The sequence below is a fragment of the Rhinoderma darwinii genome, chromosome 11 (assembly GCF_050947455.1).
Source record: "Rhinoderma darwinii isolate aRhiDar2 chromosome 11, aRhiDar2.hap1, whole genome shotgun sequence".
NCBI classification, from domain to species: domain Eukaryota; kingdom Metazoa; phylum Chordata; class Amphibia; order Anura; family Rhinodermatidae; genus Rhinoderma; species Rhinoderma darwinii.
This window is the reverse complement of record NC_134697.1, coordinates 13,633,578-13,647,425: the sequence shown is the minus strand read 5'-3', so window position 1 is coordinate 13,647,425 and position 13,848 is coordinate 13,633,578. Positions and strand designations below refer to the sequence as shown.

At 42.5% G+C, this 13,848-nt stretch overlaps 1 protein-coding gene across 1 annotated transcript; it reads left to right on the top strand.

Moving 5' to 3' along the window:
- The first annotated feature begins 415 nt into the window (after positions 1–415).
- Positions 416–12,554, top strand: NPM3 (nucleophosmin/nucleoplasmin 3). Its single transcript, XM_075843000.1, has 5 exons — positions 416–563; positions 823–908; positions 2,645–2,764; positions 8,192–8,285; positions 8,995–12,554. The coding sequence occupies exons 1-5, from the start codon at positions 497–499 to the stop codon at positions 9,114–9,116; spliced, it is 489 nt and encodes a 162-aa protein (XP_075699115.1). The 5' UTR covers positions 416–496; the 3' UTR covers positions 9,117–12,554.
- Positions 12,555–13,848: the final 1,294 nt, after the last annotated feature.

The window sequence follows — 13,848 nt, the reverse complement described above, 5'->3', positions numbered from 1 at the left end:
TCCATGTAAGTAATTTATCGTGTTCCGTGTTTAAACCAGCGCCAAATTCCTCAACACATAATGGAGCGCATGCTGCATGGGGGAAGGGACCGCCCTGAACATCTCCCCCTTTATTATTACAACACCTAATAATGTTTGGTGTTTTTTTTCTAATTATTTGGATAGAAGTAAACAATTCTGAAAAATCTCATCTAAAATGCCCCCCAAAAAAAGGGGGAAAATACCAAATACCAACCATGTGACGTCACGCCATTGGCTCCGCCCGATCCGACCTCAATTTATAAGAAAGTGAAGATGCGCAGGCGTGTAACGAGATGCAGTGACGTCACCAAGCTGGTTCCGCCCCTTCCCTACTCGGAGCCTATATGGGAGTTTTGAAGCTTAGGCGCGAAATGTTATGCAGTGACGTCACGCGTCTGACTCCTCCTCTTCCGGGCATATACCGGTAGCGCAAACTCCAGCTTTACCCACGTGTTACCGCTCTCCAGGATCCAGCATGACTTCGTATCTCCCAGAACAGATGGACGGGCGTCTCAGCGCTGCCATGGAGAGCTACATGTTCGGTAATTATACCATTCAGTGGGACTACAACTCCTAGCATTTATCTTAGCTTGCAGTGGGGATAGGTAATGGGGGGGTTTGTGCTGTTGTGGTACTACAAGTCCAAGCATGCAAGGCAATGGAGGGTATTCTACTGCAGCTGTGTCTGGGAAAGCTGGGTGTCAACCTATATTGCAGGTGTTCAGCTTCCATACAGGCTGTCACCCAGCTTTCCCAGGTTCCTGAATACATATTTCTATGTTTCTCCTCTGTATAACACAGGCTGTGAGCTGTCCTCCAAGTTCTTGTTCTACACATTCAAGGTGGATGATGAGGACGAATTTGATCCCGACCTATCCCTGTGCACTGTAAGTACTTCATGTATTCTCCACCAGTAGGGGGCAGGCTGTAATCCTGTAGTGACCTAGGAAACATGTGCTAAGCTTATGAAAGAGTGGGGAAACAGGGGTTAATTGTGACCATCACCCCTGGATGTGACCCTGGTCCCCTGCCTGTGTCTCTAGCTATTAGGGAGACTACAAATCCCAGCATGCTCTGAGCCACAAAATTGTTGTTTTCCAATAGATGAGCATAAACTGCACCCGATTGTCACTCCTGCTGGTAAAAAGATCTATTCTAATAATTGTGTTTTATGGAATTACAAAATCCAGTCTTGAAGGATCGCTGGGTTTTGAGAATTTTTCCCCTTTTCCTTTAGTCCGCAAAAGATTTATTAGGCCGTATTCAGAAGAGCGTGTGTGAAAAACTGCAGTTTTTTTACGTCCAAGTTGCGCTAGCGTTGGACCCATTTTCATGGATCCCTCAGATTTGAGTCTATTGAGGGATCTGTGAAAACGGACAAAAATAGTACATGTCCTATTCATACACAGGCCCTTCACCCGGTCCGTTAAAACAACGGCCGCGTGAACAGCCCCGTAGAAATACTTTCAGCCGCGTGACGGTCGTTAGAAAGACAACTGTCGCATGAACTTTTTATACGCTTGTCTGAATAAGCCCTTAATCCGTTTCACAGTTTTTGGTGCGACGGCCCTGTTCAATTTTTTTTTTATTTATTTTTTTAATGTGGAAATTGTACCGGAAACAGTGCCAAGAAACGGCCAGAAACTCCTCCCATTAATTTCAATGGGAGGCGGAGGAAGTGGGGCAGGGAAGCGAGCGGAAAAGGACACTCGTGGGCAAAAAAATGCGGCAAAGTGTGCAGGCAGGTCAAAATCTGCCTCAAAATTCCTCGCGAGATTTCGTTTCCCTTGCTGGAAATCTCACAGAAAAGCTTCAGAAGTGTCAGGATTCTGAATACACATGACGTCCAGGCTGGAGGTCATGTGTATTCATTATCAGGACCCTTGTGTATGTGGCTGCACATCGTTCTAGTAAGAACACTATGTGCAGTGTAAATGAATGGAGAGGAGTGCATGATGCTGATTGGTCACTGATTCGTCAGCATCATACACTTCTATTCACAACGCCCAGTTAGTAAAACAAGTAAACACGCCCAGTTGGACATACGAATAAAAACACGCCCAGTTGGACATTTCAAACCTCATTTGCATATATATAAAATAGCTCATAACTTGGCCAAAAATGAACGCTTTAAAAAAAAACAAAAAAACGTTACTGTTCTCTACATTGCAGCGCCGATCACATGCAATAGGAGATAGGGATTTGAGATTCTGGTGTCAGAGCCTCTTTAACCTGAAAAGCATTTCTCTTTAAAAAGCAATTGACTTTAATTACAGGAGGTCACCCTTTTGCAAAAAAAGTGACTCCCCAGCTGACACCTGATCAGAGATGCCACTGGTCCAGCATGACCTGTCAAGTGGTACAGAAAATTTCTCATCTGAATCCTTAATTTTCCAGACTATTGGTATTGCCTATCTCTAGAACGGGGGGTCACCTGATCACCTTCCAGCCGGTTTACTCATTCAGGTGGCGAATTAATGTAGCGGTGGCTGCGCGTGATCACGGCTCCTTCCCTCCATGCACTTCTATGAGAGTTACGGAAATAAGCGCCCGTCTCCGTTTTGGCGGAGCACTGAGCTGCGACTTTTATTGTTACTGATGCGTTTCCCCCTCCTTCCCATAGATCAGCCTCGGGGAAGGTGCTAAAGATGAGTATAACGTGGTGGAAGTGACAGCTCGTGATCATAATGACCAGGATATCACTGTGCCAATCGCTACCCTGAAACTGTCCTGCCAGACTATGGTAAGTATCTGCGCCAATAACCGATATGGCAAACACCTGTGATGTTCTGAAGTCTGCGCCTTAATCGAGACACACAAAGCTGAGTTACTTTGTAAATACATTACTGACCTTGTATTATACTCCAGAGCTGCATTCACAATTCTACTGGCTGCATAGCTGAAAGCTCCCAGCGTTTCCTGCTGGTTTACAGTCTGTACAGAGCTTGCTCTGGTGGTTTACATTCTGGTAAGTGTCCCCTTGTGATGTAGGTAAAACGAACTAAGCTAAGCTGTTAGGGGAGTAACAATCTGACTGTCGCCACTGGCAATCAGCAGAATAGTGAGTACAGCTCTGGAGTATAATACAGGCTGTAACTCAGGATCAGTACAGAATAAGTAATGTAATGTATGTACATAGTAACTCCACCAGCAGAATAGTGAGTGCAGCTCTGGAGTATAATACAGGATGTAACTCAGGATCAGTACAGGATAAGTAATGTAATGTATGTACATAGTAACTCCACCAGCAGAATAGTGAGTGCAGCTCTGGAGTATAATACAGGATGTAACTCAGGATCAGTACAGAATAAGGGTATGTTCACACGGAAAACTAAAGTTTTTGTTTTTTTTTACAGCAATTTTTGGAGCTGTTTTTCTATTGACCCAATAAAAAACCTCCAAAATGTGACATGAACTTCATTTTACTAGGGCGTTTTTTTCATTGAAATCATTGGGCAGATGTTTGGAGGCGTTCAGCTTCCATATTTTAAGCCGTCTACGGCCCGAAAACGGCTGAAATAAGCCGTGTTAATATACCCTTAGTAATGTATGTACACAGTGACTACCAGCAGAATAGTGAGTGCAGCTCCGGAGTATAATACAGGATGTAACTCAGGATCAGTACAGTATAAGTAATGTAATGTATGTACACAGTGACTCCACCAGCAGAATAGTGAGTGCAGCTCTGGAGTATAATACAGGATGTAACTCGGGGTCAGCACAAGGGTGAGTTTTTCACAGTGACATGGCAATTGTATTTAACAGCTTCCCGACCCATGACACATGTTAATTAGCAGCAGACCGTAGCCGCATCCATGATGGGCATACTCATGCTGAGCGTGCAAGCTCTTGCGTTGCTCTGCCACAGCCCCACTAACATTGTTTAACACTTTATATGCTGCGATTGAGGTGGAGGGGTCTCCCCTTTGATAGCTTCACAGGGAACTCCTTGTATGGTCAGGATCCATTGAAGGACCCCAGGACTGTCTGACTTTGGTGTTAGAGCAGAACTATTAGTACACAGGCTAATATACCTGCATAGAGATATATACCAATACATGCTAGTTAAAAAAAAAAAAACATTAAAGATCCACCTATGGGGAATAATAACAAACCCGTATTTCATTTAAATAAATAACATTGAAGTCCAGTCATAAAATAGACACATTTGCTATTCTCCCACCTGCAATAACCTGTACAAGAAATGTATAGCATAATTTGTGGTGATCAGTGTATGGCGTAAATAAAAACTGCAGCAGAATTACATAAAAATATACAAATAAAATATATACATAGGTTGAAAAAAGACGTCGGTCCATCAGGTTCAACCTTTCTCAATAATTACCCATCATTCATTGCTTGATTAATTATAACCCTCAATGCCATTCGTCAATAAATAATCATCTTGCCTTTTTTTAAATGCTGACCTAGTATCTGCCATCACTACCCCCTGGGGTCGGGCATTCCATAGTTTGACCACTCTAACTGTAAAGAACCCTTTCCTATATTGATGTCTGAATCGTCTTCCACACGCAATGGGTGTCCCCTGGTCCTTTGTGGAGTCCTCGGAAGCAACAGATCATGTGCTGGTTCTCTCTATTGACCACACATATACTTATACATATTAAGATCCCTTTTAAGGCTCCATGCACATGACAGTATTTTTCATCAGTAATTACGGACCCATTCTTTTCTATTGGCCTCGGACACCTCTCAGTATTTTTACTGATGGGTGTCTGTGCTGAAAAAAATGATAGAACCCGTCCTATGCTTGTCAGTAATTAGGGCAAGGATTCTCCAATAGAAGTCTATGGGCGCTTCCGTAAATACGGACTGCTACTGATGTGCATCCATATACCGTCCGTATTTACCGAAGCATTGCTATGCTACATGCTGATGACATAATTTGCAACCTCACCTTTTTTGGCCTTCCAATGGATTTATAGAGGGGTAATATTACATTTGAATCCCGGGCGTTTTATCCTTTTTTTTTTTTCTTTTTTTTTAAAAATCCTATTTGCTTTTGCAGCTGCTGCCTGACATTGAGTGCTGCTGCTTAGCTTATTTGTTACCAGAATACCCAGGTCCTTCTCTTCCTTTATCCCCAGTTTTATTCCATTTAATGTATATAAATTAATGCCATTATTGCGTCCTAGGTGCATTACTTTACCTTTATCAACATTAACCCCTTAATGACCAGCCTATTTTAGACCTTAAAGGGAATGTGTTGCCAGAAAAACATGTTGTTTTTTTTTTAATTAAACATTTAGTGTGTAGGTGATTAAACATTGTTCAAATTTTTTTTATTTTTTTCACGAGTCAGGAAATATTATAAATTAATTCTAATTTATAATATTTCCCATTGCTGGTCACTAGATGGAGCTATTCCCAAAATTGCAGCATTGCAAAATTGGGTAAAAAGCCCTCGCTCTAGTGAGCTCTCAGCATCCCCCCCCCCCTCCTTTATCCTGGCTAGTGCCGGGATAAACGAGGGGTTTGAACGGTCTAACCTCCTACACTGTGTGTCGCCATTTTTTGAGCGAACACACAGTGTAGAAGGTTTAAATACAGTAGTAAACGTACACAAACACGAACATACATAGAAATCTCTTACCTGCTCCTGCCGCCGCGGCTCCCTCCGGCCCGTCCGCTCCGTCTGCTGCCGCTGGTCCAAGTGCACAAGTCCGGAAGCCGCGACCGGAAGTAGTAATCTTACTGTCCGGCCGCGACTTCCGGTCCACAGGAAAATGGCGCCGGACGGCGCGCATTTCAAATTGGACTGTGTGGGAGCGGCGCATGCGCAGTTCCCACACAGACGGCGTACATGTTAGTGGATGGAACGGGCCCCGTTCGCAGTCCCTATGGGACTGTAGCTGCCGTATTCCATGTCTGTATGTGTCGTTAATCGACACATACAGAAATGGAAAAAAAAATGGCAGCCCCCATAGGGAAGAAAAAGTGTAAAAATAAGAAAAAGTAAAACACAAACACACAAACAAATAAATATAAACATTTTTAATAAAGCACTAACATCTTTAACATATTAAAAAAAAAAATTGTGATGACACTGTTCCTTTAATGACCAAGCTATTTTTTACGTTTTTCAATCGTCTCATTCCATGAGCTATAACCTTTTTATTTTTGCGTCGACATAGCTGTATAAGGTCTTGTTTTTTGCGGGACAAGTTGTATTTTTTAATAGCACCATTTTGGGGGACATATTATTTATTGATTAACTTTTATTTGGGGGAAATAGAAAAAAAACCTGAGATTTCGCCACTCTTTTTCGCATTTTAAATCTACGCCGTTTACCGTGTGATATAAATAACACAATAACTTTATTCAGCGGGTTGTTACGATTGCAACGATACCAAATTTGTATAGTTTTTGTATGTTTTACTACTTTTACACAGTAAACGCTTTTTTTTCAAAATTATTTGTTTTTGTGTCTCCATATTTGAAGAGCCGTAACGTTTTTATTTTTTCGCCGATGCGGTTGTATGAGGGCTTTTTTTTTTGCGGGACGACTTGTAGTTTTTATTGGTACCATTTTGGAGTAGATGCGACTTTTTGATCACTTTTTATCACATTTTTTTAAAGTCAGGATTCACAGAAAACAGCAATTTTTCCATAGTTTTTTTATTACATTTTTTACGGCGTTCACCGAGCGGGTTAAGTAATGTAATAGATTTATAGTCGGGGTCGTTACGGACGCGGCGATACCAAATATGTGTAACTTTTTTACTTTATTTTGGTTTTTTAATAGTAAAGCATTTTGTAAGTGGAAAAGCTGGGTTTCCATTTTTTTTCAATTTTTTTTTTTTTTAAATTAACTTAAACTTTTTTTTAAAACTTTTTTACTAGTCCCACTAGGGGTCTATAATATGCGATTCTGCGATCGCTATTATAATGCACTGCAATACTTTTGTATTGCAGTGTATTATGCCTGTCCGTTTAAAACGGACAGGCATCTGCTAGGCCTCCGGCATGATCTAGCAGGCATTCATGACAGGCAGACCTGGGGGCCTTTATTAGGCCCCCGGCTGCCATTAGAGAGACAGACACTCGGCGATCGTGTCGGTGGGGGAGAGAGGGAGCTCCCTCCCTCCAAAACCACTCAGATGCGGTGCTCGCTATTGAGCACCGCATCTGAGGGGTTAAACGGGTGAGATCGATACTAATATCGATCTCACCTGGCAGAGCAGGGACGCCCCCAACCCTCAGCTGCCTCTAGTAGCTGAGAGCAGGGAGATTTCACGGCTCCCTGCTCTGTTTACTTATTCCGATGCCGCGACGTAAAAAGTCTATGGCATCGGAATAAGGCCCGTTAGTGACCGACGTAGAAACACGATGGGCCGGTCACTAACGGGTTAAATCTCACCTGCCATGTTTTTGCCCATGCTGCGGCTTATCTAGGTCTTACTGTAATATTTTAAAACCTAGCGGAGATTTAAGTATCCTACAAAGCTTTGTATCGTCAGCAAAAACTGACACCTTGCTATCAATCCCATCCACAAGGTCATTAATAAAGAGATTAAAATGAATTGGGCCTCACACCGATCCTTGTGGCCCCCGCTGCTGACTTCAGCCCATTGTAAGTTCCATTTATGGCGACTCTTTACTGTCCCTTAACCCATTCTTTACCCACTTTCATACACGTTCCCCCAGTCCCTGTGTCTGTAGCTTCAGAACAAGCCTGTGGTGTGGAACAGAATCAAATGCTTTAGCAAAATCCAAATAAATCACATCAGCCGCGTGACCAACATCCAGACTTGCACTTACCCCCTCGTAGAAACCGAGCCTGTTATTTAGGCACGACCTGTTTTCCATGAGTCCATGCTGGGTATCGGTAATTAGACTTTTATCTGCTACATACTTTTGCAGTTCATCTCTTCCAATACCCTCAAATACTCAGATGTCAGACTTACTGGACGGTAAGTGCAACTTGTCCCGCCAAAAACAAAGCCTCGTACCGCTGCACTAAACAAAGAATAAACGTTTTTCTGGTCCTCAACGGGTAAAACAGGACCCTTAAGTAATCTACTACGCTCCTATAGAACCGGATAGTCACCATGAAAAGAAACGGAGGAATCTGTAGTGACTGGAGCCTTTGGCCAGAATCATTGGCTATAAAATTGACTCCTCTTATTGATTTATTTTCTTTTCTTAGGTGAACCTGGACAACTTTGTAATTCAGCCTCCAGTTACGTTTCGCCTCAAGACCGGCTCTGGTCCAGTTCATATCGCTGGACAAATCGTAGTTGGTAAGAGCAGAATCTCCCGTAGTCAACTTTTACCTGTTCGATCTCTATTTACAGAACTTAAATGCTAAAATTTGCACCTACCTGTCTCTTCCTGTGGGAGGGTCAGCTGCTTGTCTGCCGGTTTCTAACCCTGTGCAAACTGTAATCTTCCATGAACAGGATCTCTTCACTTAGATTCAGTGGTCTCCTGCTTTTGATTTCAGATAGTTCTGCCAAGGAGAAGCAGCTACTTCACTGGGCACTTCATTCATTCTGCATTATGATAGAGTAATGCAACATGAGTGACATTCGATGTTGCCGCATTCTAGTCACACAGCCCTCTCTATTGAATTTCATAGGAGTTCTGCACAGACTCTCGTTCCCCGAATAAGTCCCAGGCTGGATCCTGAACATATCATTTATTTATTGCCTATCTTGTGTGCTTCTATCCTGCTTTATCTAGGACTCTGGCAATACAATAGAGCTCTTATTATATGGAAGGGAAGTAATAAGTTGACTCTGTTCATTCTGTCCCATTCTATACAGCAAAGCTGACAAGTGAGCTGCAGAAAACTGGAAATGTCAGCGTATTATTACTACTCTAACGACCAGTGCGAGAACTGCAATAATTCACGACTTGTTTTTAAAGGGATATTCACATTAAAAAAAACTTGATTTAAATTATTTAATTTTTTCAGATTCATTTTCATTAAATCTATTTGCGTTGCAGGACCTACAGACTTCGATTCTGAAGAGGATGATGATGATGAGGACGACGACGACGATGATGAGGATGACGATGAGGAAGAACTGACCCCTGTTAAACCAGTCAACAAAAAAATTAGAAACTGATAACTATTGAGCTTCTGAGAGGTTGTGTGTGGTGTATGATGGGAATATCGCATCTCTCAGCCGGACACCTCCAGGACTCAGTATGACTTTTTTAGTGGCCAGTGCTATGATTTATCCTAGACCTTGGTAGAACGCAACGCAAAAAATTCACAGTTGTGTCCGAAGTTCAGACCGGTGAAGATCCAGCAGCTGGGACCACACTGACCCAATAAGAGCCAGTCCTGGCCCACATTAGTAAGGTCCCAGTTGCCGATCCACCACTGATTGGACTTTTCATGACTGGTCTGATTGACGGGTCAGCTTTAAGAAAACGCTTTAACTTTTGTAACTTTGGTACTTCGAGTTGACCTGGTGCTCCCCTACCTGGGTCTGTTATCCTGCTACAATGTGACTGTGCCTTTTATGAAAAATTTATTTTTGTACTTGATAGTTAAAGAATTTATAGAATGTTTTTGTATGTTCCAAGTACATTTTTTGGGTCACTGTTTGGGGAGTTGTTTTTTTACACTTGATGTCTTGACTTTCCTAACTGTCCATTGTTGATCCAGAAGTGGTAAAACAACAAAAACGTCTTGATAGGTTTGTACCGCTAGTCCTCGTGGGGTGGGGGGGGGGGGGGGGGTGTCACCTTTATGATAGCGATCTGATGATTTGCCCCTTTTGTCCCACTTGATAAAGGATATTTTGTATTTCTGGTTGGTGACCTTGACCCTGTTGGTGCCTATTTTATGTTTGGCCTATTCCCAGCAATAAAATCTATTGACTCTGGACTGTAAATCTGGTCTTTAGATCCCCTTTATCGAACAAACCAATATAGAAATTGATTTAAAAAATAAAGTGTCTAAAAAAAAAAAAAAAATGGTGAAAAACATTGTCTGCAAATGTTTACCTGCCCTGTAAACTGTAATCTTCCGCGCAGAAATACTCCATGGCTGTTTTTGAATACTTGTTTATAAGTTGATCCTTTTAAGACTTTTGCTGCTGTGACAATTTTTACACGTTTAATAAACCAACATTAAGCCTGAAATATAAAATGTTAAAAAAAATCTAATAGTTTTTTCATTAACACAGATGACTAAGGGCTAGTTCAGGTTTTTTTGGCGCTGTTCTTGAAGTGAAGGGCGGGAGCGTCATGCTTTTTTCTTCCCGTTTTTTTCCGCCTGCAATAAACCTGTGTGAATGTCCACAATTGTGTCACGAACACCCCATAGAAGTCTATGGGTACTTCCGCAGTTGCGGATGACTGCGGAGGTGGATCAGTGGCAGTCTAATTGCGGAAGCGTTGCTGTGCGATGCCAGGGGGTTACCTTAGTACACCTTGTTTTTTTTTGAGGATTCATAAATACGGATGCACTACGGACCATTTTTGCGGACGCGGTGTCGTATATGCGGATGACTACAGATCCGTATTTACGGACAGTAAAAACCATTACGGTCGTGTGCATGAGGCCTAAGGCAGAAGTGGCTTCTATTCTCTACACATCTTAAACGTTTATCTTTAGAAGATCAGGCTTTTGGCAAAGAGTAAATTTAATTTTTAATCTATTTAATTTTAGTGTTTCTTTTTTTTTTTTTTTATATAAAGTGCGTAAATGTAACGTTCTGGCTGACCTTTTCACAATATAAGTGTCTACTTTAAATATACATTGATATGGGGGTATAGTATGAATATTTTTTTTATAGCTCATGTTTTATTTGTGTATTTAAAAGTGTAAAAATTCTTCCAAAACCCAAGCAGGGTATAAGGTGCTGTTCAGGGAAAAAATATTTTATAAAAAGTGTCCCCAGCCATAGTTTGTCTTCCCTAAAACCCCCTACATACTGTCTATCCAGTTTGTTTGATCGCCATTGTCACTGCTGCTCTTTCTGCTTGTTCACATCCCATGCTTCTGGTCCTGGCTGTTTCCCGTCTTGTAACCCACCATACCCATGATCCCTTGCTGCATCTGAGGAGACCGCTTACATCCTCCCCTTCCTCCCTCCTATTTGCATACTGCCACGCCCCTCTATGTTCACCGGTCATTCCCTGCTCTAATTAGGGTATGTTTACACACTTAGCAAAATACGTCTGAAAATACAGAGCGGTTTTCAGGCGAAAACCGCTCCTGGTTTTCAGACGTTTTTGTAACTACTAGCATTTTTCACGGCGTATTTTACGGACGTTATTGGAGCTGTTTTTAAATGGAGTCAAAGAAAAACTGCTCCCAAAACGTCCCAAGAAGTGTCCTGCACTTTTTCGCGGGCCTCTTTTTACGTGCCATATTTTGACAGCGATGCGTAAAATTACGCCTCGTAAGAACAGAACATCGTAAAACCCATTGCAATCAATAGGCAGATGTTTGGAGGCGTAATGGTGCTGTTTTTAAGGCGTAATTCGAGGCGTAAACGGCCCAAATTACATCTGAAACCACTGCGTGTGAACATACCCTTACAGTCACCCAGCTACGCACGCACGCACGCACGCACGCACGCACGCACACACGCACACACGCGTTATATACAGGGATGATGTAACCCCCATCATCCCTGTATATAACCCCCATCATTTATCTGCCATCATTCCTATGTATTACCCCCAACATGCCTGTGTATAACCACCATCAATCCCTGTGTATAGCCCCCACATCCCTGTATATTTTCCCCCATCATCCTATACCGGGAGGATGACAGTAATAGACAGGGATGTTGGGGGTCATGTAATCAGCCCTGTCTTTATGTAACCATCGGGGAGTGTGGAGATTGAGGATCAACAATGTTGTCCCTCCTACATCAGGGAGTAGAAGGAGCAGGGGGCATGTACTAGGAGAGATGACGCTCTGTGTCTTTGATCATCCAGAAGGTCCGGCTGAACGGAGGCACAGCGTGTCATCTGCTACCTTTACAGGTAGTGCGGGAGCTCTAAGAGTGAAGGAGGAGGTGGCAAGGACGACGAGACAGGAGGAGGAGGTGGTGTGTACTATGATTGATGACGTTCCGTGTCTGCTCAGCCGGTACTTCCTGCTGTGTAGAGACACGGCGCTTCATCAACTATGTTTACTAGCGGCGGGACCAGAGGAGGCGGAGCGCTGAAGAGATCATGAAACATCCGGCCGACCCGCTGCCTGGAAATGTAGTTAATGACGCGCCGTGCATTTCTTCAGCCGGAAGGGATGGCTGAGCAAAGACACGGAACGTCACAGGAAATAAAAAATGTACCCTGGGATCAGAACCAAGTAACGAAACCAGAGGTAAATAGACACTATATTAGAAAGTTACTTATATATGTCCAATTAAGTTAGAATAGAAATAAAATGTATTTCTGGACAACCCCTTTAAAGACAGCTTGAACTTATTCATTTTGCTTCTAGCGAATTCTATTTTTTTCAGATATAAAAAAAATCTGAAATTTGTCATCTGTTTTATGCAATAAAGAATAAACGGCGTTATGATGTGGTGTAATTTATTACTGTGATAGTTTTACATCATTCTTTAAATGCCGTGATGGGACTTTAAACTAAATTGGGTGACCTCACTTTGGTCTCGTTCTTAGATCGGCATTTACTGCAGCTAGGCTCCGTTCACATCGTTATTTGGGTCAAGCAGTTTTGTCTTGTAGAAATTTTGCAGAGAGAGCCTTCCATTTTTAACTGGTAGACTCCTGAGGGGGTGGGGCTTTGAGTCTAGTCTCCAATTGTAAACACAGCAGTTGGGGAGGGCTCCTGCTGCAGCCAGTTGCCTTACACAAAAACAGGTCTGATCTGAGGATTGTGTAGAGAAGGTGCAAATGGCTGATCACCTGGGATATGTAGATTGTTTTATATATTTCTCAGACTACTACCTGTCTACAGATAGTGATTTCTACAATCAAAATGGTAAACAGAAACTGGACTTTTATTTTTTGAAAAGCAATTTAGGGGTGGTGTGGGATTCAGAGAATAACGCTGGTATAGTGGGGGCTAGATTTGGGGGTGGTGGGATTGATTTGAATGCATTCTAGCGGTTTACTCTAATTGCAGTCCACTTTCTTTGTGTCTGTTATACTAAGGTGGCCACTAGGGGGCGCCAGACACTAAAGTGGATGAAAATCTGTAGTAGCATCACAATAAGTCAGACCTGCCAGGGTTTTATAGTCCGATTTTACAAAAAAATAAAAAAATCATGGCAAAAATGCTGCGGTGTATGCTCATACCCAGAATCTGACTGTTTGTTTTTTTTCGGCATTATGTGAACAGCAGTTGTCAAACCCTAATCACTACATTGTAACGTTTATCTGCTACATTGAATTTTTCTTTTTGTTTTTTATAGGATTGTGAGAAATTCATCGCTTTGGGTCTTATACCAAAGTGAAGTAATTTGCATCTCGGTTCATCAGCTCTGCCATTGAACAATACACCTCGTTCTGCATAAAACGAGCTCTCGTGCAGCTATTTAGACGGAAAAATAAAAAAATTACAGCTCAGAACGCAGTAAGGCAAAAATTTGCCAAAATGGGCTTCGTCTTTAAAGGGTAAATTATTATTGTAACTTAACCTGAACAAACAATGCGGCCCTCAGCAAAAGAAAAGTCTTATGTAAATACACCCTAAGGCCTCGTGCACACGGCCGGACGCCCGCGGGCTGCATTTTCATGGGAGCACGGCCCGCAAAATCCGAAAAGTAGGACATGCTCCATATTTCCCGGCACGGTTCTACGGCACGGACACCTGGTCCGCGGCCAATAGAACGGGGCGGGTCCGTAATTGCTGAGTTTTTC